This window comes from Mesoplodon densirostris, chromosome 16 (assembly GCF_025265405.1).
Source record: "Mesoplodon densirostris isolate mMesDen1 chromosome 16, mMesDen1 primary haplotype, whole genome shotgun sequence".
NCBI classification, from domain to species: domain Eukaryota; kingdom Metazoa; phylum Chordata; class Mammalia; order Artiodactyla; family Ziphiidae; genus Mesoplodon; species Mesoplodon densirostris.
The window spans coordinates 84,174,182-84,198,088 of NC_082676.1; the positions used below are offsets into that span (position 1 = coordinate 84,174,182).

Below are 23,907 nucleotides of genomic sequence, written 5' to 3' on the forward strand. Positions count from 1 at the left end.
CCCCAAGGCCCGGGACGCAGTGCACATGAGCCCGGCGACCCAGGTCCGAGGGCGCCCCCGCACCAGGGCCGCTTCCTTTCCCCCCAAGCACGCCCCCTCAGGGGCCGCGCTGGACCCCGCGTGACCGGAAGTGCCCCCCCGTGGGCACCGGCGGGGCGGAGCCCGGTGGCGGCACTTCCGGTGCCCACGCGCCGCCGCCGCGCAGCTCCGGGGCCGTCACTTTGTGTATCGCGGGGCGCGCAGGCCCCGGCCCGGCCCCGGTGTCCGGCGGCGGCTCGGCGGCCGGCGCGCGCGGTGAGTGGGCGGCGCGGCGAGTGGGTGGCGAGGCCGGCGGGAGGCGGGCGCTGGCGGCAGGTGCCGGAGGGCCAGGCGCGGGCGTGGGGTCGGGGTCGCGCCGCCCCTCGACGCCGGCGCGGGAGACCGCGGGGAGGCAGCGGCGCGCAGTGGGGCGGGCCGGTCCGGGTCGGGCCTGGGTCTGGGGGGGCCCGAGCGGCGCTCTGGCCTGGCCTTTCGCGGCCGCGCCCACGCTCGGCGCGGCCCATAGACCCCCCGCCCGGGCCTGCGCGAAGGAGGCGGGCCCCGACCCCCAGGGCCGGTCCGGGCGGGCAGCGCGGAGTAGGCAGGCTGGGAGGACACACACCCGCGACCCCTGGGAGGTGCCCGCCGCCCTCTCGGCCGGAGGGGCGGGGGTTGGGCCGCGGCCGCCCCCGGGGACACACCCATCCAGGAGGGGCTGTCACGGCCCTGACCTGGCTTCTGAGGGAGGCGGAGGCCCGATAAGACTCCTGGAGGGATGGAGATGGCTTGGCGCCCCCGCGAGCTTGCTTAGTGACCTTGGGGGCCTTGCCTGGGTCCCCCCTCTGCGAATGGAGGCCCCGGTGGGCTGCTGTGCTGAGTCTTCTACCGCCGATAGGCGGGTTGGGGAACTCATTTCTGGGGTTGGATGGGGTCTGGGCTGCCCCAAGTGGCCGGAGAGGTGGGAGAGGGGCCTGCCTTTGGTGGAGGACCCAGTGGGCAGGGGCAAGGGGAGGTGTGCAGGATCAGGTCCCTAGCTGTGCCTGTGTGGGGAGACCCCGGTACTGGGTTTGGTTCAACAAGTGTTGGCAGGTTTGGGGAGCTGGCCAGCAAGGAGAGGGGCTGCCCTCGGGCGGCAGGGTTGGCCCCGTGGATACACCTGCACCAGGAGCAAACCCAGGAGAGCAGGGGAGCCCAAATCCGTGGACAAACAGTGAGGATCCTGGTAGTCAGGGAAGGAAGGATTCTGGGCAGAGATGAAAGCCTGGAAGGCCTTGAGTAACAGGTGTGGTCAGTGAGGCCACCAGACGGAGGGAAAGGGCCTAGACCTACCTGCACCCACACATTTCTTCTACTTCTCTGTGTAGGTTCCCTGGATATGGGACTTCAGTGGAGAGTTGCTAAAAGTTTTCTAAGTTTGCCTCTTTCTGTCTGTGTGGTCCTTCTCCCAGAGGCAGGCATCTCATTAACTGCCCCTCCCCGCCCCCCTCGCCCCATGCCCTCTTCTGAATTCTGCAGCACTATATCCTAGGGTGCAGCCCCGCCTCAGCCCCCATGGAAGTAATGGTCTGGGATGACCTGAAGGGTTATCATGATCAGGTTGCTTACCGGCCTTTCTGTGGCATCCTGAGCTGGATGCCAGAAGTGAGTTTCTGGTAGGCTGGCAGGCTGGCAGGAAGAAAGGAGAGTGTGTGGGTCTGGGGGTATGCCCAGCACCCACCTGTCCTGGGGAGGCAGAGGGGCATCTGCCACCCAAGTTACTGAGGCCCGTTTCTCAGAACCATTCTGTTCTGGATGCTGGGTCAGGGTTTATGGGGCGTCTGGCTGTGCTAGGCCCCATCCCATCTGCAGGGTGACGGACCACCTCCACGACTGCTGGGTCTTTCCCTCCTCTGGTCAGCAGCAGGTGCACCTCTTGGGAGAAGGGACCTCAGGTCGTAACCTCTTTAGAGGCAGAGACTCTCCAGTGGGTTCTAGTCTGAAGGACCCTCAACAGCAGTCATCCTGTTCTGGAACATGACAGTGGCACCAGAATACTGAGTTTTGAAAATCTCATGTTCATCACGTTGACCGCAGACTTTAGAGTCATGATTTTTCTTTCTTCTTCTTCTTCTTTTTTTTTTTTAATATTTATTTATTTATTTGACTGCACAGGGTCTTAGTTGTGGCACACGGGATGCGACAAGTGGGATCTAGTTCGCCGACCAGGGATTGAACCCAGGCCCCCTGCACTGGGAGCGTGGAGTCTTAACCACTGGACCGCCAGGGAAGTCCCTAGAGTCATTTTATCAATAAATATTTGAGTGCTCACTCTGTGTCTGGCACAAGGAGGTTCAGAGATGAACAAAGGGAACTTCTGCCTTCTTGGAGTTGAGTGTGTATTTGGGGAGACAGGCAATAAGCAGACAGTTCTGTAAGTATATTAAAATGTGGGTGCTAAGAGGGCAGAGTCCAGGGAACTGTGTGTGTCTTAGGGGCCCAGGGGGCTGCCTCCAAAGGATCAGTGAAGAAGAGGGGAGGAGAGTGCCAGGGAGTGGGAGTGGCATGTGCAGAGGTCCTGAGGTGCAACAAGCATGGGGCCACTTCATTCCCAAGCCTCTGGTCCTCGGATGGGGGCCTGGCCCTCTGCAAGGGGGCCACGCAGGAAGGGCTCTGCTGGGCTTGGCATGGCATCTGGGCTCAGCCTGAATTTGCAGCCCCATTGTCCTGTGTGGCCTGACATCTCAGGCTCCTCCGGGGTTCGTGCTCTCTTCCCGGGGTTCTGGGGTCGCTGTATTTGTAGTGGGCTTGGCTTACTTTGGAAGTGGCCCTAGTCAGGTCTGAGAGACTGATGGTGCCATGCTGGCTGATAGACCTGTTCTTAGGTTTGCACTCAAAAAGGAGCCACAGAAACTGGCTCGTCAAAACCCATGACTCTGTCTTGTCCTGGGACTTCACTGGGGCTGGTGAGGAATGCGCAGCTGGGAGGGAGGAGTGGCCCCAGGGCCCGCGGTATCCCATCCCTCTTGGGTCCACAGCCCCGGGCTCCCATGCTGTGAGGCGGTGTGGCTGCATCTCCCAAGTGCCTGGGCTGAGCCGTCTCGACATCGATGTGAGAGGTGGATGCTGTGAGCCACTGGGGCTTTGATGATTCAGCACTTAGGATTCTCTGATCCCAAACGTGAAGTGTCACAGGGCATTTTTTTTCACCTTTGCTGGTCTAGCGATGAACCAAATTCCTGATCAGCTGAGCTTTTTCCAGATGCCCTGGATGGAGCGAGGGGTGGGGAGCACAGGGGTAATTGCCTGCTCAGGGCCTCTTCTCTGCCGCCTCCCACAGGAAGGAGCCTGACCTGCTGGCTTGGTAGAGTGGGCCCTCCCAGCAGGGTGGTCTTACTTTCCTCCACCCGTCACACTGCGCTGGGGTTCCTGGCCCACCCACGCTCAGACCTCGGCTCCCACACTCCCTGCCGCCGAGTTCGTGCCCAAGTTCGTGCACGTTCAGAGCTGGGCGAGCATCTCCTCCGCCCCCATATATCAGGTGCACTGTTCCTTATGGGCTGTGTGCACCCGTTTCAGCTAAACGCAGGCTGGGCCACCCTCGGGCGTGTTGCCTGGACTTGATGCTTCCATGTTCTTGAAGATAAAAACCCGGATTAGTCCCTGGCTTACTCCAGGAAAGCATGGCAGTTCACACCAGGCCTGTCGTTGCCTGCAAGAAAGAGCTGAGGCCGCGTAACGGGGCTCACAGTGAGGGGCTCTTTGGCAGCTTTTCTGTTACAGAATCTAGGTTGTGCCACATGAGATCGTGGAAAGAGCTCCAGTCGTACCTCAGCTCCGGTGCTGTTACTGTATCGCGGGGCAAACCAACCCCACCTCCGTCAGAGGGCTGCGTGCCGGGCGGCTGGTCACCGTCGCCTGTCTGTGTTGCAGGCCGAGCTGAGGCTCCCTTCCAGAGACGATGGCGGCCCTTCACACGACTCCAGACTCCCCAGCCGCCCAGCGGGAGAGGGCGGAGGACGGGTCGGAATGTGATCCTGGTCAGGAGGAAGAAGAGGAGGAAGAAAAGGGGGAAGAGGAGGGGGAGCTGGTGAAGGAGGAGGTGGTGGTGGTGGAGGCCGAGGAGGACGAGGCCGTGGCGGAGGAGCTGGAGGCGGACGGGGTGCAGGCAGGGCCAGGGCGGCAGGCGGAGGTGGAGGCAGAGGCGGAGGCGGAGGACGCCGACGCGGAGGCGGTGGTGGCAGAAGAGCGGAGTCCGGCGTCGGGGACCCAGGAGCGCCGTAGCTGTGGTGGGGATGCCGAGTCCCCAGGTCTTCAGGAAAAGGGTAAGAAAAAGGAGCTAGTCTTCGGGGAAGAAGTTGGGGGGGCTTGGGGGGGCAGGCCGGGAAGAGCTCTTTGACCCGACGGGGTGCAGCTGGAGTGGCAGGGCCCAGGGTTTTTTCTTTTTTAAAAAAAATTAATTTATTTCATTGATTTATTTTTATTTTTGGCCGCGTTGGGTCTTCATTGCTGCACGTGGGCTTTCTCTAGTTGTGGCGAGCGGGGGCTGCTCTTCATTGCGGTGCGCGGGCTTCTCATTGCTGTGGCTTCTCCTTGTTGCAGAGCACGGGCTCTAGGCACGTGAGCTTCAGTAGTTGTGGCACACAGGCTCAGTAGTTGTGGCTCGCGGGCTCTAGAGCACAGGCTCAGTAGTTGTGGCATGTGGGCTCAGTAGTTGTGGCTCGCGGGCTCTAGAGCGCAGGCTCAGTAGTTGTGGTGCACGGACTTTGTTGCTCTGTGGCATGTGGGATCTTCCCGGACCAGAGCTCAAACCTGTATCTGGCAGGCAGATTCTTAACCACTGCACCACCAGGGAAGCCCAGGGCCCGGGTTTTGAAAAGGGGGAGTGGCCAGGAGCTGCCGACCCTGGTAGCTGTATGGACAGACGTCGGCCAGGGCAGTGAGGCCTGATGCTAAAGGCTGGACCCCAAGAGGTCTCTCCCCTCAGCCTTGCAGGCCTCCCGGGCTCCAGCCATGTCGAGGGATGAGGACCTGGAGCAGGACGAGGACGAGGACGAAGAAGAGGAGGAAGAGGATGAGGACGATTCCCTGATATCTGGGTCTCAGGTGAGCTGCCCCTTTATTTGGGGCTCAGTTAACCAGACTGGGTTTCCCCAGGGAGATTGGCACCCGCTGTCCTGGAGACCCCTGTTGGCAGGGCAGTGGCACTGTGGTCCTCAGGCCGAGCCCAGGCTATGGACCAGGACGGGGCTGCAGGAAGCAGCTGGGAGTCTCCAGCCCCAAACCCGTGGGATATGGTTCCGCTCTCCTGGGGCCCGACCCTTCCCAGGCCATTGGAATGTCCTGATCATGTTGCCCACCACCAACTCACCTGCAGCCTGCACAGTTCCGTCAGCCCTGGCTCTCCCCCAGGGTCAAGCTGTGCCCTTACCTGGAGTGCCTGTCACCTGTCCAGGCTCTGGTTTCCTATTGAGCCCAGTTAGATTGGGCGCCAGTGCCCACACTCAGTTTAGTTGGTGCCACTTGTCCACCAAGGCGTGGGCCCTCACCCCACTGATGTGACCACTGGCTTGAGGCAGACGGTGAAGCAGGAGGGGGCGAGGTGCCCGTGCAGCACATACATGGGGTCTTGGGCTTCGTTGTCTCTGGACTTCAGTGTGAGTCCGGGCCCTGCCCCATCTGAGCTGAGCGCTCTCCCTCTCTGAGCCCGAGCCCCTGATCTCTGGATGGGAATGGGGTTCTTGCCTCCCGGGGCTGTGACAGGCCTGCAAGCCCCTCGTTCCGTCAGGTGTTTGTAGACTTGCAGCTGCTGGGCTGCTGGGCTGTGTCCCTGTGACCTCCACATTGCAGGGTCAGCTCAGTGTCCACTGATGTGAGCTCCTGTCCTCTCTTCGTGGGACGCCCCTGCCTCTCGCCGGGGCAGTGTAGGGCAGCGGCCAGGGTTCTTTGTTTTCCAGGGGCTGGTGACCTTTGAAGACGTGGCTGTGTACTTCTCCCTGGAGGAGTGGGAACGGCTGGATGCGGACCAGCGGGAGCTCTACAAGGAAGTCATGCAGGAAAACTATGGGATTCTGGTGTCCTTGGGTGAGCAGAGCCTTTTGTCCCCAAGAGGCATCCTGGCGCGATGGCTGCCAGCGGCTTAGCTGTCTGAGAGGGTGCTTTCTGGAGCCCCAGGGTCTTGGAGAAGGAGCTGCTGGAGCCAGCCCGCCTCCCAGGGAAGCCCTGGGGACCAGCCTGGCTTCTGGGCCGGGGCGTGTCTTGCGGGGGGCCCACTATGGCCCAGCAGCGCCGTGACCCAGGTGGACATGTTCTGGGGAGCTGCAGTGCCGCTCTGGTCTCTGTGCTGTACACTCCTCAGAGGCCTCAAGGAGTGAGGAGTCAGGTGACGGAGGAGAAGGGCTGGCACCCTGCAGATGGCAGCGTGTGGAGGGGCTGGACAGGGGAGCTGGGGATCAGGGCAGGGCTCCAGAGGGAAGGGAGTGTGGGATTTCCCAGCGGAGGCGGGGAGGTGGGAAGGCTGGTCCTGGAAAGGCCGGAGAGGGGAGCCAGTGGGGGCAGTGCTGTGTGGGTGAGGGCAGGGCCTGCAGCTGCTGCCTGTTGTCTCCGGGGCAGGATACCCAATCCCCAAGCCGGACCTGATCTTCCGGCTGGAGCAAGGAGAGGAGCCTTGGGTCCCGGATAGCCCCCGTCCCGAGGAGGGAGACATCGTCACCGGCGTCTACACAGGTGAGCGTGACACGGACTCTTGCGGGTTCCACCAGACATCGGCCTGTGCCTTCGCTCTCCACTGCGGCCCCAGAGAGCGGCCCTGGTGCTGCTGCTCTGCACTCTTGGGGGGCCTCTGTGGGGACACAGTAGCACTGGGGGCTCCCCTCTACCTTTGTGGGTTGGCTCCTCTTGGTTCTGGTCTGCAGAGGCCCAAAGGCTGGGGAGTCTTTAGAGAACCTAGAGGTTCCTGTTACGAGTCTTCAACAATGATGCCCTGTCCCTGCCTTGAGCCTCTGATTGTTTTTGTGTGTGTGTGAGGGTCAGTTGTCAAGTTACCAGCTCACAGGGGCCAGGGGAGGAGCAGACCATTGCCCTGAGGTGCTGGAGCTGTTGGCCTTCCGGCTCCCAGGGCTGAACGGCTGCCCTGCCCATGTGGCCGTCCCCTCTCCCTGGGAGGCCCAGGGTCAGGGCCTGGGCTGGCAGCCCCGCACCTTCCAGAGAGAGACATACAGGAAGCGTTCAGGGTGTCGGATTTCTCTGAGACCTCGGACCTGGCTCTGGTCCTGTTCCTCCAACTTTCTGGGCCTCATTTTTATTCATCTGGAGAATGAAGAGTTTGAACAAAACCCCCAGTTTCCCACCCGAGGCCGTCGGACCACTGGTTCTGTGGAGGTGCTCCGTGGAGGTTTGTGAGCTGTTCCCCGTGTGTCAGAGGTTCAGCGGAGACCCTTGCACGGTGTGTGTGTTTGGCTTTGGTCTCAGGTGATGCCAGCCTAGTGCTCTGGATGTCTCATGCCACTCACGTGCTTGGATAGACTGGGAACAGCTTGTAGAGGTTTTAAAATAAAATACAGAAAAACATAGACAGTGCTGTGCCTACACGTGTACTCTTCAGGGTATTTCCCTGTATATTTTCTATCCTCGTAACAGCTCTGTGAAGTAGCGGGGGAGGGATTATTGGTCTCATTTTACAGTCAAGGAAATTGACTTTTAAAGTAGTGATTAAGTCACTTGCCCACAGTGGGTTCAGGCCTCGGGCCTCACTTTCCACTGTGTTTCAGGGTGGCCTTCCTGCCCTAGGTCTCCACATGCTCTGGGACCCTCTTGGACTGTCCCCCGGCCTTCAGAATCAGGAGGGCTCTGGCTGGCAGACAATGTTGCAGCTGCCTCCAGGCTGAGACTGGGATGGAGGTGATGTTTCTTGGAGGGTCTGATGGGAGGTGTGCCCTGTTTCTGGGCACAGATCTGAAAAACCATCTGGAGAGGAAGGGGCTGTAGACCTCCACTGGCCAGTCTCTCCACACGTGGTCTGGATGTGCCCCTGTTCTCCACGCTTCTTGGAGGGTCCTGGGGTGGATCCTTTTGCAGGCTCGAGCCTGGGTGGTCCCCACAATGTGCTCTGTGAACCTAGCTGGGGTTTGGCAGCTCGCTGAAGGGGCAGGCTCGCTGGGCCAGCGCCTCCGCCTTCCCCTGTGGAGCCGAGGTGGGTGCAGGATGCAGGCACAGTCTTCCACGCATCACCTGTGTCCCGGGAGGGGCTGTGGTCGCGAAGGCTGGGGTCAGCTCGGGCAGAGCGAATCCATCTGAGGTCTCCCCTCCTAACTGTCACTGTAGCCTGTCTGCCAAGCGCCTCCCTCCCCTTTTCTCCCTGCGCTCACTTCTGTGCAGCTGAGCCAGTTGAGAGTTGCGAATTGCTGGGTCTGGGCAGGACAGCCGGTGTTCTGAGCCTGGCAGAGTTTCTGTATTTCTAGATCATAGTCTTGCACAACACAAGCATATTCATCTCTTGTGCTTCTTAACAAGTTGGGCCACGCATAAGGTTTGGACTCCGGCCAGACGCGCCCGCTCAGGTGCCCCGGCTCCTCTGAGGGCTGAATTAAAGCCTCCTGGCTCTGGCTCCCCTCGACCACCACCTCCCGCTCCCTGGTCCTCACCCATTACCTGCCACCTCTCTCCTCACCCGGCTGAGATGGTACGCTCCCCCATTCCTTACAAATGCCCAGTGTGGTCGCCTGGCAGATCCCTGCCCGTGGCTGAACCCTATTCCCTGCGGCTGAGGATGTCCTTGTCACCTTGGCCTGGTGCTCTGGCCTTATTTCCTCATCGCATTAGCTTTTCTGCTCTGCAGGATGGACCCCACGTGCCCCTGGTCTCTCTGCTGCCTCTGGCTGCTTCCCCACCTGCCACTGCATGTCTACAAGCCCCAGGACAGCCCTTGTCCTCTTCTCTCCTCTCTGCAGGTGACCCCAGCTGGGGCCAGGGCCTTAAGTGCTGTTTGTGCTCACCTGCCCATTCTCAGCCTCCCTCTCCAGCTCTGACCTTGTCTGTCCCACCGCCTGCTTGATGTCTCCACTTGGGTGTCCGAGGGCATCTCAGAGTGAGCTAAACCTGAAGTGGCACCACGTCTCCTACCCCGGGCCCCTCCTGCAGCGTCCCTGGCACGTGGTGGGCCTAGCTGGGGCCCAAGTGGTCCTCGTCCCTCTGCCTTCCTCACCCCACCCCTGGCCCAGGCATGCGGTGGTCAGGCATGTGGCCACAGGCGTCCCTGAGCTGCTGGCTGCCCCCCACCCGTAGACTTCCCCGGGCACTCGGCACAGTATCTGGGATCCTCTGCGGCCTGGGGGCCTGCACCCCTCACACACCCACAGCTCTTCAGGCTCAACTCCACCGACAGCCTTTCTCTTCAAGCTCTCACACCTGCCTCGGGGCTTTGTACCTGCTGTTTTCTCTGCCTGGAGTGACCTTCGTGTGGCTGGCTCAGTGTGTAGGTCCCACTTGAGTCGTGTGTGTCCTCTGACCGCCTTGATGTGGGAACCCCCCATGTCACTCCAGGACGTTCCCTGCACCCGCAGCCCTCAGCGAGGTCTGGAGTGGTCCTGCCCGGGTGCCCGCTTCCTCGTTTGCTCCAGCAGACTCTGGAAGAGCGCACTGTGTGTTGTTCACACCTGTGCCATCCCCACAGTGCTCGACTGATGATCCCCCTCCTTGACTGCTGTTCCTGCCCCTCGTGTGAAAGTGAAAGATAGAAGAGAAATACAATAGGCAGGATTGAACCGGCTTAAACATTACACAGGGAAGGAGAGAAAGTTTAAAAGCAGTCAGGTGAAAGCACACCAGCATGAGAGAACCTGATGGTGAGCACCATCAGCGGTTCTGGAGAGGGGCTCAGGGGAGGACCCCCTCCTGGAGGACGTGTCAGCCTGAGGACCCTGCAGTGGGGAGGGTAGATCCATCGCAAAACCCAGCCCTGCCGGGAGCCACCACCTCCCGGGTGACCAGATTCCTGCTCAGAGGGAAGGAGGGGCTACTGATGGCAGCCGGACGGGGAGCAAGGAGCCCGCCTGCAGCTTCGGCCACCCCCTTGTCCACGTCCTGCCTTTGTGCCTGGGGGCGGGGCTCTCCCCGAGCCCACCCCGAGTCTCGGTCTGGCCGGAGGGTCAGGAGCAGGTGCTGACCTCACACACACGACTGTCTTCTGGGCCCTGTGCCGTGGCTGGGTCCCTCGGGGAGCGGTTAGAGCAGACCTGCAGCTGACTCACCGTGAGGCCAGGCCTGGGGACAGGTCTCAGGGACAGGACAGGACAGGGGCAGAGGGTGCTTGGGGTGGGAGTCATAGAAACCCTCGGCTTGGTTCTCGGGGCAGAGCGAGTGTCAGGCCTCCTCCCAGCAGCTCAGGGAGCAGGTGCGCCCGGCAGGTGGCCGCGGGGCCTCCTCCTCCCCAGGCCGTTTATTGGTGCCTGAATAAGGCACTTACCGGGGGGCCGCCTTGGGGGTCTGCTCACAAGGCCACTGGTCGGCCCCCGCGAGTGTCATCAGGCTCGGAGCGCGGGCCCTGGCCTAGCTAATCCTCACCCAGTGTCAGAGTCCTTAGGAGCGGATGTCTCAGGGAGATGAAATGCCAGCTTCCCCTCCCCAGGGTCCACTTGTCCACTCTCCCCCTGTGGGTTCTGGAAGAGGCAGCTGTGTTTGACCTTCTGGGCCACTGTTGGGAAAGGCCCTCCCTCCCCGCGACCTTGTCAGAGCATCTCCTCTGCCTCGGCCCCAGTCTCACGAGTAGACCTGACGGGTCCTCACTTGGATCCAAAATAGGCTTGCATCCGGGGTGCTAGCAAACCCCCTGGGAACCCTGTCCCCACTGCAGCCGGGGGTAACCCCGACAATGGACACCCCTGCCCCGGGGCCCAGACCTCCAGATCCTGGGCCACTTTGGCGGCAGAAGATGAGGACAGAGCCTGGCCTGGAGGCAGGCTGCTGTCCCCCTGAGTCCCCTCTGGTGGCCCTGCTACTTCCCAGAGATCTTGTCTCGGGGAGCAACCAGCTCTGACGCCAGGGACCTGGATGCCCTTCTTGTCCTTTACTCGGTGTCAGTGGTGGCCTCTACCAACTTGCCTTATGTTTAATATTTTCTCATTTTTGGACAAGTGGCCATGCCAGCTCCAGAGCCAGTGACGAGGTCATGTCCCCTCCTAGGATCAGCCCCCTCTGCAGAGCGCAGCATTGTTTGATGTTTGGGGTGGGGGCAGGGCAAAGGATCACCTCCCCAAGTGGGGGGCTTTGCTACTCTCAGACCCCAAGGAAGAGGTGTTGTGGATGAGTCGTTGGGACCTAGCCTGTCCCCCGGCTCTGAGTAGCTGAGGCTGCCAGCTGGCGGACCCTCGTTTGGCCTGGGTGTCCGCTTCTATCCAGCAAGTGCCAGTGACCCTTGGCTGGGTCCTGGGGTACATTCATCCCACGAAGACATTGTACTTGTTCTGCAGCTTGAACCCCCTGCCTTAGGGACTCCAATTAGAACTCCTCCAGACACTCACCAGAGTCTTAGGGAAAAGCCTTTTTGAGACTCACTGGAAGAATTTCCAGCCAATCTGACCATGGGCCCAAACTGCCCGTCCCTGCACCAGCTCCCCTTGGGGGTGCTCCAGCCTTCACAGTGAGGAACTGGGCCTTCTCCGTGCTGTTCAGCCACTTCTCATCCCTCACTCGCCATGGGTGGCAGTTAGAGATGAACTCAGTAACAGGAAACCACTGTCCTTTATTTAAAGCTTATTTTTACTATAATAGTATATTATTACTAACTACAGAAAACTTAGAAAGTATTGCAAAGCATGAAAAACTAAAATAACCCATTTTTGTATCCCTTTATACACATTTTCTTCAGAGAAGAAATCATGTCTGTGCAGTTCTGTGTCTGGCTTTATGTCACTCAGCACTGTGCTGTGTTTTCCCATGTGATTTATCACCATATGTTTGGGATGCCATACAGAACACAGGACCAGGGCCGAGTCACGACCCTTCCTCGGGGACAGGACTCAGTGATGAAGGCTCACCCAGTCAGGTGATGGCTGACACCAGCCACAGCCTTGGCAGGGGACCTGGGAGTGGTGGGAAAGGGGATTCCTACCTCTGTGTGGGAGCTTGAACCTTCCAGGTACTGGGATCGTGAGGTGGACTACACCGTACGTGGCCACGGTAGACACACACGGGGCAAGGTGTACCAGAGGAAGTTGGCACGCAGGTTCTCTGGAACACCTGGGCTGCCATGGACTAGGCCTTTTTCTTTCTGTTTGTTGTGTGACTTAGTGCCTGCTTTGTAAATATCAGATTGGCCAAAAAGTTCGTTCCGGTTTTTCCATAACATCCTACGGAAAAACACGAATGAACTTTTTGGCCAGCCCAATACTAGTTCCCTCCCGGGTGTATCCTGATGGCAGGCACATCACTCTGTTTTATAAACGGAATCCCTATCCTTACTCTGCACTGAAGGGAGAGGTCAGGGCGCTGCTTGGTGGAGGAGGGATAGAATTGCAGGACCCCAAGGCGGGTCCTTAGCCTTCTGTGACGGGAAGGTGTTTGCAGCTCACCCAGTCTTAGTCAATTTGGGACCGTTTCCCAAGTGCACAACCGCTCAGAAAGCCAAGCTTCAGAGAGGCTTAGCGGGGAGGCTGGGCTGTGCCTGCACAGTTGCTGGAGCCTTTTAGGGTAAGTGCAGAGAGCTGGGGCCTACAGGCCCCTCTAGGTCTCCTTGGCCCAGGGCAGCCTTTCCTGGCTGTGCTCTGGGGGTGGGAGGGAGAGCCCTGGATGCTGGCCAGCCTGAGACTGGTGGAGAGATCCAGAGGAGGGATGCTAAGCAAAAGGGCAGGTCCTCAGTGGCCGTGCTGGTGCTGGAGTCTTGGCTGCCTTGGGCCAAGCAGGCTGGGGGTGGGGGGGTGGGGGGGTGGGGGTGTGTGGGTGGAGTTCTCCAGGAGACAAGGGGCTTTGGGGAAAACAGACCTGGCGTCTCCGTCTATTTTTCTGGGCCCTGGACCCCTGTTTTGGGCTTGACCCCTGGTCTCACAGGAACCCACAGGCAAGGTCACCCAATTCGTAGGTGTCCCTATCCTCAGCAGGGTGGCAAGCCCTGAAGGGAGCTGGAGGTCTGGAAAAGGGATTAGTTGAGGCCATTTGAGGAGAGTCCACGAGGTGAGGGAGCCCCAGCCCTCCTAGGAGGGACCCCCACGTGTGCATTTCTCCTGTCTGCACAGTTCCTCCTAACTCAGGGAAGAGGCGTGCACCACCTCTCACTCCCGTGGAACAGAAGCGCCCTGACCCTGGGCTCCGCGCTCCGAGAGCCTGGGGTCCCGCAGAAATCGCTCCTAACAGGAGCAGCAGTCTGTAAGCGGCTTCTGTCACGCCCTCTTCTCACCTCTCTCTCCTGGCCTTCCCTTGTCGCCTTCAGGGGCCTGGTTCTGGACCGACGACATAGAGGACCACGAGGAGGAGGACGACGAGGACTTCCTGGCAGAGGTGGCCGAGGAGGAGAACGAGCCCCCAGGGCTGTGGTCCGCGGCCTACGGCGTGGGGGACGTACCTGGGACCTGGGGCCCCGACGACTCGGATTCGGCACAGACTCCAGAGGGGTGGGGTCTTGACCCCGGCGGCCTCGGGGTCCTGGCTGAGGGGTCCGAGGCGAAGCCCTTTCTGCAGGGCCGGGAGTCGGACGCGAGCCTGCTGGCGCCCTGGGCGTTCCCGGCCGCGGTGGCCGCTCCAGCCGGGCGGCCGGAGACGACGTGTGACGTGTGCGGTAAAGTGTTCCCGCACCGGTCCCGGCTGGCCAAGCACCAGCGCTACCACGCGGCCGTCAAGCCCTTCGGCTGCGATGAGTGCGGCAAGGGCTTCGTGTACCGCTCGCACCTGGCCATCCATCAGCGCACCCACACCGGCGAGAAGCCCTTCCCGTGTCCAGACTGCGGCAAACGCTTCGTGTACAAGTCGCACCTGGTCACGCACCGGCGCATCCACACGGGCGAGCGGCCCTACCGCTGCGCTTTCTGCGGCGCGGGCTTCGGGCGCCGCTCCTACCTGGTCACGCACCAGCGCACGCACACCGGCGAGCGGCCCTACCCCTGCGCGCACTGTGGCCGCAGCTTCAGCCAGAGCTCGGCGCTCGCGCGGCACCAGGCCGTGCACACGGCCGACCGGCCTCACTGCTGCCCCGACTGCGGCCAGGCCTTCCGCCTCCGCGCCGACTTCCAGCGCCATCGACGGGGCGGCGGCTGCGCGGAGCCCGGCGGTGACGGCCCTCGGCGCGAGCCCTGTGAGACGGTGCCCTCGGCGGGGCCCGAGGAGGCCGAAGCCGGGCCCGAGGGGCCTGAGATCGACGAAGCAGACGGAGAGGCCGAGGGAGAGGCCGAGGAGAGAGAGGCGGCAATGGAGGCGCCCACCCCCGGGAGAAAGGACGACCCTGAGCCGGATAGGCGGTTTCTGGGGCTGGGCAACGGCCTGGGGGAGGGCGAAGGCCCTTCCTCGCACCCGCTCGGCTTCCACTTCCCCATGCACCCCAAGTCTTGGCTCCACCCGGATGGCTTTCCGATCCTGGGCCTCCCGGACTTCGCGGAGCGGCTGTCGACAGACGGGCGCCCCCTGCCCGGACCCCTGGGGGGCCGGCTCTCCCTGGTAGAGGGCGCGGGGCTGGCCTGCGACCCTTTCGGCGGCGGTGCTGGGCCTGGGGGCGGCGGCGGCCTGCGTGCGTTCGGGCCTGCAGTCGGGGGGCTGCTGGCGGAGCCTGCTCCTGCCGCGCTGGCCGAGGAGGAGAGCCCGTGGATATGTTCCGACTGCGGCAAGACGTTCGGGCGCCGCGCGGCGCTGGCCAAGCACCAGCGCTACCATGCGGGCGAGCGGCCACACCGCTGCGCCGACTGCGGCAAGAGCTTCGTGTACGGCTCGCACCTGGCGCGCCACCGCCGCACGCACACGGGCGAGCGGCCCTTCCCGTGCCCCGAGTGCGGTGCGCGCTTCGCCCGCGGCTCGCACCTGGCGGCGCACGTGCGTGGCCACACGGGCGAGAAGCCCTTTGTGTGCGGCGTGTGCGGCGCGGGCTTCAGCCGGCGCGCGCACCTGACGGCGCACGGGCGCGCGCACACGGGCGAGAGGCCCTATGCGTGCGGCGAGTGCGGCCGCCGCTTCGGGCAGAGCGCGGCGCTGACGCGACACCAGTGGGCGCACGCCGAGGAGAAGCCGCACCGCTGTCCCGACTGCGGCAAGGGCTTTGGCCACAGCTCGGACTTCAAGCGGCACCGGCGCACGCACACGGGCGAGAAGCCCTTCCGCTGCACCGACTGCGGCCGCGGCTTCGCGCAGCGCTCCAACCTGGCCAAGCACCGGCGCGGCCACACGGGCGAACGGCCCTTCCCGTGCCCCGAGTGCGGCAAGCGGTTTTCGCAACGCTCGGTGCTTGTGACACACCAGCGCACGCACACGGGCGAGCGGCCCTACGCCTGCGCCAACTGCGGCCGCCGCTTCTCGCAGAGCTCGCACCTGCTCACCCACATGAAGACGCACCGCGGCACGGCGGGCGCGCCCGGCCAGACGCCGGCCGCCCCCGCGCCCAAGGCCGAGGCACCCGCTAAGGGGCCGCCGAGCGCGGGCGCAGGGACCGGGCCCGGGGAGCGCGGCAGCACCCTGCTGGAGTTCGCAGGCGGAACGAGCTTCGGCTCCGAGCCGACGGCCACGTTCGCGGGGCCCTCGGGCGCCTACGAGGAGAGCATCATGTGAGGGCCCCAGGCCGACGGAGGCGCAGCCCGCTAGGCCACCGGCACCTTGCGGCTCGAGTGCCGGCCGCTGCGCGCCGGCCCCTTGCTCTTCTGGCCTCAGGGGCTGAGGGTCCCAGTCCTGGTGCGGTGCCTTCCCCTCAGCCCCGGTGCACCGCCCCCCAGCCTCGGGCTTCCCTCCTGCCCGGCCCCAGAGAACCGGCCGCCGAGCTCAGATGGCTGTACGGGGGGCACGGGGGGAGAGGAGAGCTGCGCGCGGAGCAGACGGGGACGGGGGCGGCCACCCCGACAAGAGACTGCGACATCACTGGATCGATGCGGTGAGGCCAAGCGGTAGGGATGGCAGGCGAAGTGTTATTTATTTTACTCGGATTCCGATATGGGTGGCCCGGGGGACAGGTGGCTTGTGAGTTAGTAACTGGGTTTTACAGCGAGGGAGGGGAAGCCCTTGCATCAAGGGAGGGTGGGGTGGTCGAGGGCAGAGCATATGGCTACTCCAGTGGGTTTGGCTGATGACTTCCAGTTCCTCAGCGGGAGACTTCAGGGACCTTCTGGTCATTCGAGTATGTCCAGAAAGTTTTGAGGCCTGTGCGCGTGGCGAGGGGAAGCCTCGTGGGTTTTCAAAGGACCGTGTTCCTCCCTAATCCGGGGTCGGGGGTGAAGTGGAGATGCACCCAGGAAAGCTTTTATTTTGTCGACTGTGGATATTTATTTCCATGGCTTGTATGGCCCGAAGAACCTGGGAGGAGGAGAAAAAGCCGGAAACCAAATTGTGGCCCCAGGCAGATGGGTTGCAGGTGTTCGCAGGGTCCCCAGGGAGTTTGAAGCCTTATTCCCCAGAGTCGCTCCCTGTCTTCACCCCACTTGAACACCGAGAGCAGCCCGGCTGTGTGGGTGTTAATTTCAGCCTCCCCTCTGAGTCCTTCGGTGCTCTCGCCTGGGACTGCTGGAGGCGGCATACTCGGAGATCCTCGGGGAGCCCAGCAGCCGGGGACCCCCGCCGTTGGCTCCCCGGCTGCCGCCTCTCCCTGAGTGGGTGGACACACGGGGCCCTGCCCTTGTGAGCCTGCCGCTCACTTAGATTTAATAGACAAGTGTAAAGTGACAGAGGTTGGTAGTAGGATTGTCTCTTACCTCCCAGGATTAGGCCCTTATGACCTCCTCGGGTCCGTTTAACTCTGCTTCTGTCATTATTCTACACTAGAAGCAAGTGGTGTTTCTGGTTAGGTTCCCGTGTCGCAGAGTGGGCAGTGAGTGGAGGCACCGTGGGCCGGGCTGTCTGCACGGCGGTGGTACACCTCTGGGGGTTCGGACCTGAGCCCGTGGCTCAGTGACTGACCAACTGTCCAGCTATGCAAGGCCCGCGGCCGGCCAGCGCCGCACCTTCCAGGCTGGGCTCTTTCGAGCCACCGGGCCACCTGCAAGACATCCGCCCCCTTTAACGCTTTTGGGGCCAGTGTGAATGGGGCCAGAAAACTGAAATTTTGAAGCAGCCGCATTCCCTTTTAGACCTAGTTCCTTCTGTTTTAGTATAGACATGGCCCTGGGGCCTGAGAGCCAGCAGCCGGGCGCAAGAGGCTGGGGCGGGCGGGAAGGGGGCCCGGACGGTGGTGGTGGTAAGAATGGGCCTGGCTGGGTGAGGGCGGGGGTGGGCGGGGTGCTGAGGAGGACAGGGGTTCCCACAGAGGCGCCGGCGACGCTGGGCGGTGCCGCCTGTCCCTGGGCTCTCCCAGCTGCGAGAAGGAGCCTTAGGAAGGGCCCAGGGCAAGGTGTGCCAGCCCCGTGGGACCGAGGGCTGGTCTGCGCCTGTCCCGCCTGGCACAACCCTGAGTACCCACCTTCGGTGCCCCTCCTGAGCCCAAGCCGCCCCGCCCTGCAGCTGTCAGCAGGAGGACCTAGCTTTAATAAAGAGTGGACAAACGAGCTTTGTGACTGGATTCCGTGTTGTTGCCGCTCCTCAGGGGCCTCAGGGAGGCCCTGCAAGGCGTCGGGCCCACCTTGTTCCTGCAAACGATCTTTAGAAGTTTCTCTTCTTAGAAGCTAGGATTGGCCTGTGAGGAGTCGGCCCAAGAGAGCTTTGGCCCCTGCCACCTGTGTCCACTGTGTCTTCCCGGGAGTCCCCAGTGGGCCCGCACACTGCCACCTGCTGCTTGTAATGTGCACACCTATATCGGGACATTGACATGTGGAGGATCGTTCTAGCCAGGTCCCGGTGGTCCAGACCCCTGTTCTGAGGCCCCAAGCCACATGGGTGTATCCAGGCTCACCTGCTCTGTGCCAGGGCAGAGCACCCCCACCCCCGCCCCCCGGGGCCCCAGACACCTTCCTTTGAACTGAATTGTTGACTTCTCACCACATGGTGTCCCCACGACCGGATCTGACCCTCCCATCCTTTCCCCACAGATTTGAAAACTATGAACTATGAAGTAAATCTCTTTTCAAGTGTGATTTGGAGGCATCAGAACAGAAGCCAGTATTTCAGTGGCAGATGGGCATTAAGACCTAGTTTAAAATGGATGGCCTTGAGGATCTTAAAGTCTATTCAGAAAACTTAAGTTATTCCCTGATAGAGCTTACAGTTATCCAGCCAGATACTTTATTTTAGAGGGGAAATAAGGCAATTCTGATGGTCATAGAAAGAAAGTAGACAGCCTCCCTGGTTTTGAGAGGATTTCCAAATTTCTGGAGTCCTGATTCATTCCACAGATGTCAATCTGGCATCTCCCATCATTGCCAAGGAGGAAAGGAAGCCCCCAGTGCCCCGTGAGATGTGACCCATGAAAGCTGGTGCTTTGAGAGTCATGAGGCCCTGAACACCCTCTGATCTCCACTTAACCTTTATTGCTTGAATTTCCCCATCCTCCTCCCTTTCTCCTGACCCTTTCCCGTAATCTCTTCAAACACTTCCTTCTAACTTTTTTCTTTTCCTAATTGGCTACATATGGAATAAAGTATTTTGAAATTTTTGGTTATATTTATTAAATAAAGCTTTATGATCCTTGTTCATTATTTAATTTTTTGCTGATTATAAAATTCACGCTAGTTGTAAAAATTCCAACAGTGCAAAAATGTGTTAAGTACACACTTTTCATTTCCTAAAGAGTCACACTACATCCAGCCATCAGGTACCACGGTTGCTTCAGGAGGTGTGGGAGCACATTTCTTCTATGTACGTGGAAATGTTGTAAAACTAGGGACACGCTTTACACGCTCTCTTACAACTTGCTTTTTTCATTTAGTCACGTGACATTCTTTCTTCCCTGACAGCTACCTCACTCATTTTAACTGCTCCATCAAAGTATTTGCATTTTGTGACTATACCGTCATCTATGTAACTTCTCCATAAATGGCTATTTGGTTGTTTCCAACTTCTCAGTGTTGCAAACAGTGCTTCAACGTAGATTCTTGTACATATATCCGTGCAGTTAGGTAGATTTTTAATGTACATGCTTATATGAGGTAAAGTCCTAGAAGTGCTGTTGCTGGGTCAAAGGACATGCATATTTAAATTGGGGGATATAGCTAAATTGCCACCGAGCACGGCTAACTCCAGCCCGTCACTGTATATTCCCAGCGCAATGAGAGAGTGCTAGTGGTCCGTGGCCACCTCAACACGGAGCATCAGCATTCAGTTTAGTCTCGGTTCTTCATTTTACAGAGAGGTGAATGGCTTGCATCTATTTCTTCTTCTTTCTTTTTCTTTCTCTCTCTCCCATCCTTCCTTCCTTCCTTCCTTCCTTTCTTTCTTCTTTTCTTTCTCCCAGCACATGCAGCATGCGGATCCCAGTTCCCTGACCAGGGAGCTAACCCGTGTCCTTGCAGTGGAAGCTCGGAGTCCCAACCACTGGGCCGCCAGGGAAGTTCCTCTATTTATTTTTAACGTATAAATAGGTTATTTTTTTTTAAACCCGTGGCCTTTGCTAAAGTGTTTCTGTGGCCGTGGATAGAAAGTATCCCCACCCAGACCCAGTTGGCCTCTCTCAGATTACAGCTCCTTCACTGTCTCTGTGTGCAGCCTCTCCTCACGGTTCCACAGAGCCAACAGGAGGTCCCCTTCCTTTCTGTTCATTCGTTCAGCAGAATCCCTGAGCAGAGCATGCTACTGTGGGCATGTTCAGTGGCCTCCGTGCTCAAGCCCATTAAAACGTTCTAATCCCCCAACTCAGTGCTTTGAAAACTGGCTTGTAATCCACAGTGAGAAAACCATTTTACATAGTTGTGACCTAGTGCATGTGTGCATGCAAACACACACACACACACACACACACTTTCATGAACCAGTACTTAACCCTTACTGCATTTTTTTATCCCACCATATTTAATCTATTTCATTAAAAAAAAAAAAAAAGCTCAACCCATGATGAGTCATGACCTGCAGTGTGGAAACCACAGTTTGAATTCCCTGCACTCCAGCCCCCTTCTGAGTGAGAACCTCCCCCGGTTATGGGGGCGGGGGGTGCTTTCCCAGTGTCCAGGAAAGCAAAGACAAGAGGCTAGGCTGGGACCCTGCAAGACTTCTGTTCAGATGCACCTCTGTCTGAGCTGCTGCATCTAAGGCCATGAGGGGACTAGGGTGGACCTTGGTGACCTGGGCAGGGGTGCGGGGTTGGGGAGGTAGGACAGTGTACCTTTCTGGATGCCCAGAACCCTTTTCTCCAGGGACTGGGTGTGGGGGGGTGGCTGCCTCTTCTCCCTTCTGTCCTCTTGCCCTTCCTGTCGCTTCTCAGAGAGGGGGAGATGCCAGGGCTGGTAATAATAGCCGCTCACACGTCTACAGCATCTGTATCTTAGGCTCTGTTCTGAGCACTTTATGTGAATTAATTCAATTTAATACAACAAATCTATTATTGTTAGTCCCATTTTGCAGACGAGGAAATTGAGACACAGAAGTCTCCTGCCCAAGATTTGGCATGATTCAAGTCCAGGCAGTGTGATTCTCTGGTGTGTGCCTGACTCTTTCGGGAATTGGAGTTGATGGGCAGAATAGTGGACTTCTTTAATGGAACAAGTCTTTCTTGAGGTCAGCCTATCCCACCCACACTGGGTGTGCTGACCCCCTGATGATGGCCCAGGGGAGAGCATAGGACGTAACCAAGGAGTTAGATTGGTCCCTTCAATGTGAAGGGGGGACGAAATTCTCTTTCTGGGGGGTCAGTAGGTTAGTGGGATGTGCTTTGCGTTGCCAACAGGTGCTGCGTTTGTCATGTGGAGAAAGCCTGTCTTGGATTTGCAGAGAGAGAAGGCTGATGCTATTCCTCCTGTCCCTGGATAGAGCCATTGCCCAAGCCCTACAGGGATAGCGTTTTGCTCTAAAGCTGGTTGGAGTTGGGTTTCCATTGCCTGCAGCAGGTCGAGGCCTGACCAGTATAGGGGAGTCTGGGAGCTTTCAAAATGACAGTGGAGGTTACACAGAGAATCGATGCCCACCTTCGTGACTTTCTGCATTTGGAAGGTTCAAGCTCTCAGGGAGGCACAGGGCCCTGACCAGGACATGTAGCCTGGCCGGCATGGTGTGTGATCCCAGGGGCTTATGTGCCCCTGTGAAGGTGCCCTCAGAGGTGGCTGTGCAGAGACCAGGTTTCTACATGTGTGAGGGTCACAGGGCGCTGTGCAACCAGAATGCACCTGCTGCAGATGCATGGGTGGTCGTGGGGGAGAGGAGTCAGAAGCTCTGTCTGTTGTTTTGTTGACTGCGTCTGTGTCAAAAACAACCCCCAAACCTAGTGGTTTAACACAAGCACCATTTGATGATATGCATGGATTCTGTGGGTCAGGAGTTCAGACGGGCACAGTGGGGCTGGCTTTTCTCTGCTCCATGATGTCTGAGACCTCAGCTGGGGGCGACTTGGCAGCTGGAATCGTACACCTGGACTTGGGCTAGCATGTCCCCAGGTGGGCTTCCCTGTGTGGCGTGGAAGTCTCGGGGTGATTGGATACCAGTGATCCCAACGTGATCCACACACAAGGCAGAAGCTGCATGGCCTTTTGGGACCTCACCTGAGAAGTCACATTGTGTCACTTCTACGGTATTCCATTGGTCAAAGCTATTTCAAGGGGAGGGATGTAGAACCCCAATTCTCAGTAGTAGGAATGTCAGAGAATTTCATGGTCATTTTTTTAATGGCCACATCTATCATTCCTCGTATGGGTGTTAGCCCCCTAGAATAAAGCCATCTTCATTTGGATTTTTAGGAGACCCTCAGCAGAGTGGCTGCCCCCTGCCCCCTGCTCTTCCTGAAGGGAAACTTGCCACATGTGAAACATATGTGTATCTCCAGGAATCCTCAGATATGCAGAGAGATATTCCTGCAGATCTATTACTCAACCAAGAAGAGCCAGCCAAGGACCACTAGACATTTGAAGGAATCCTGCTAGATGAAAGCAAACCACCAAAATAAACAGGAAAAAATGGTGTAGGAAGAAACAGAGAAAATTCAGGAAACAAGAGGACTTTAAAGATTTATGAATTAGTATCTTCAGGAAGATCACAAGCAGGATGGAATTTCATGGGTGTGGGCCAATTCTGTCATCACAGGTAGGATTAATTCTGTGAGAGTGTGGAAGGCAGAATTCTAAGAATGACCCCCAATGACCTTCACCCTTGTATGGTTGCCTCCCTTTTGAGGTTGGGGGGGACCTATGAATGGGAAGAGATATCATTCTAGTAATGACATTTCCTTGTATTGCAACACTGGGTGGGCTTGACCTAAACACACGAGACCTTTGAAAGCAATGAGTTTTCTCTGGCTGGTAGCAGAAAAGGAAGAAAGAGATTTGAAGCTCAACAGTGCTTGCTGGCTTGAATACAGAGGGGGCCACATGCCCAGGAATTTTTCTCCAGGAGCTGAGGAAAGCTCTTGTGCCACAGTCAGAAAGAAAGTGATGCTCCAGTCCTACATCCTCAAGCATCTGAATTCAGTCAGCAGCCTGCATGAGCTCAGAAACATATTCTTCCCAGGAGTCTCCAGGTGACAGCCCAGCCTGGACAACACCTTGACTTTGGCATTGTGAAGCCCTGAGCAGAGAATCCAGCAGAGCCTACCTATACTTCTTACTTAAAGAACTTTGAGATAATAAATGGGTAAGTTTTAAGCTGCAAAGTTGTGATAACTTGTCAGGCAGCATTATGGATTGAAGGTATGTGTCCTCCCCAAATCCGTATGTTGAAGTCCTAACTCCCCAGTATGTCTGTATTTGGAGAAAGGAAGCAATTAGAGTTAAATGAGGTCATAAGGGTGGGGCCCTAGTCCAATAAGATTATTGTCCTTGTAAGAAGAGACACCAAAGAGTCTTTCTCTCTCTGACTCTCTCTCTGTCTCTCTCTCGCCTCTGTGCCATGTGAAGCCACAGCAAGAAGGTGGCCCTGTACAAGCCAGAAGCACCACTCTTATAATTAATTTTACTTGTCAACTTGACTGAGCCATGGGGTGCCCAAATATACGGTCAAACATTATTCTGGGCTGGTCGGAGAGAGTGTTTCTGGATGAGATTAATGTCTGAATCAATAGTTCAAATGTTGGCTGTGTCACTCAACAAAGCCTGAATATAATAATATGTTGGCAGCCTGAATAGAACAATAAGGCTGAGTAAGGGAGAATTCCCCCTTTGAACTGGGACATTGGTGTGCTGCCTTTGGACTCAGACCGGAACTATAGCATCAGCTCTCCTGGGTCTCCAGCATGTCAACTGCATATCTTGGGGCTTCTCAGCCTCCATATTTATGTGAGCCAATTCCGTATAAGGATCTCTTCCCACATGTAGATCCTGTTGATTCTGTTTCTCTGGAGAACACTGACTAATACAGCTCTCATCAGAAACCAACCCTGCTGGACCTTGATCTGGGAATTCTAGGATCCAGAACTGGGAGAAAATTAATTTCTGTTGTTTAAGCCCCTCCCCCCAACCAATAGTATATCAGAGATTCATGAAGACATTGCCTGTATGAAATAAGAACTGGATGTTAGGAAAAAGGAACATCAGGGTACAAAAAAAAAAAAAAAACCTGGCAATTAAAAATAATGGCCGAAAAGAAAAACAAAAGAAAAATTAGAAGTTAAAGTTTATCTCTCAGAATATAGAGCAGAAGGAAGAGGCAGAAATAGTGACACAAAGGATGAATTCAAGACTCTCCACACCGAACTTTTCCAGAAGGAAATAAAAAAGAAAATCGTGATTGAAGAAA

The 23,907-nt window shown here is 58.2% G+C and overlaps 1 protein-coding gene across 2 annotated transcripts; it reads left to right on the top strand.

Annotated features, from left to right (window-relative positions):
* The first annotated feature begins 239 nt into the window (after positions 1-239).
* ZNF316 (zinc finger protein 316) lies at positions 240-17,308 on the top strand. 2 transcript variants are annotated; one of them, XM_060078267.1, is made up of 6 exons: positions 240-294; positions 3,928-4,319; positions 4,982-5,100; positions 5,952-6,078; positions 6,607-6,720; positions 13,415-17,308. In XM_060078267.1, exons 2-6 carry the CDS (start codon positions 3,956-3,958, stop codon positions 15,727-15,729), a joined length of 3,039 nt encoding a protein of 1,012 aa, XP_059934250.1. In that variant the 5' UTR covers positions 240-294; positions 3,928-3,955; the 3' UTR covers positions 15,730-17,308. The 2 variants fall into 2 exon arrangements, with proteins under 2 accessions (XP_059934250.1, XP_059934251.1); XM_060078268.1 differs by lacking the exon at positions 240-294 and having other exon boundaries at positions 982-4,319.
* The last annotated feature ends 6,599 nt before the right edge of the window (positions 17,309-23,907 follow it).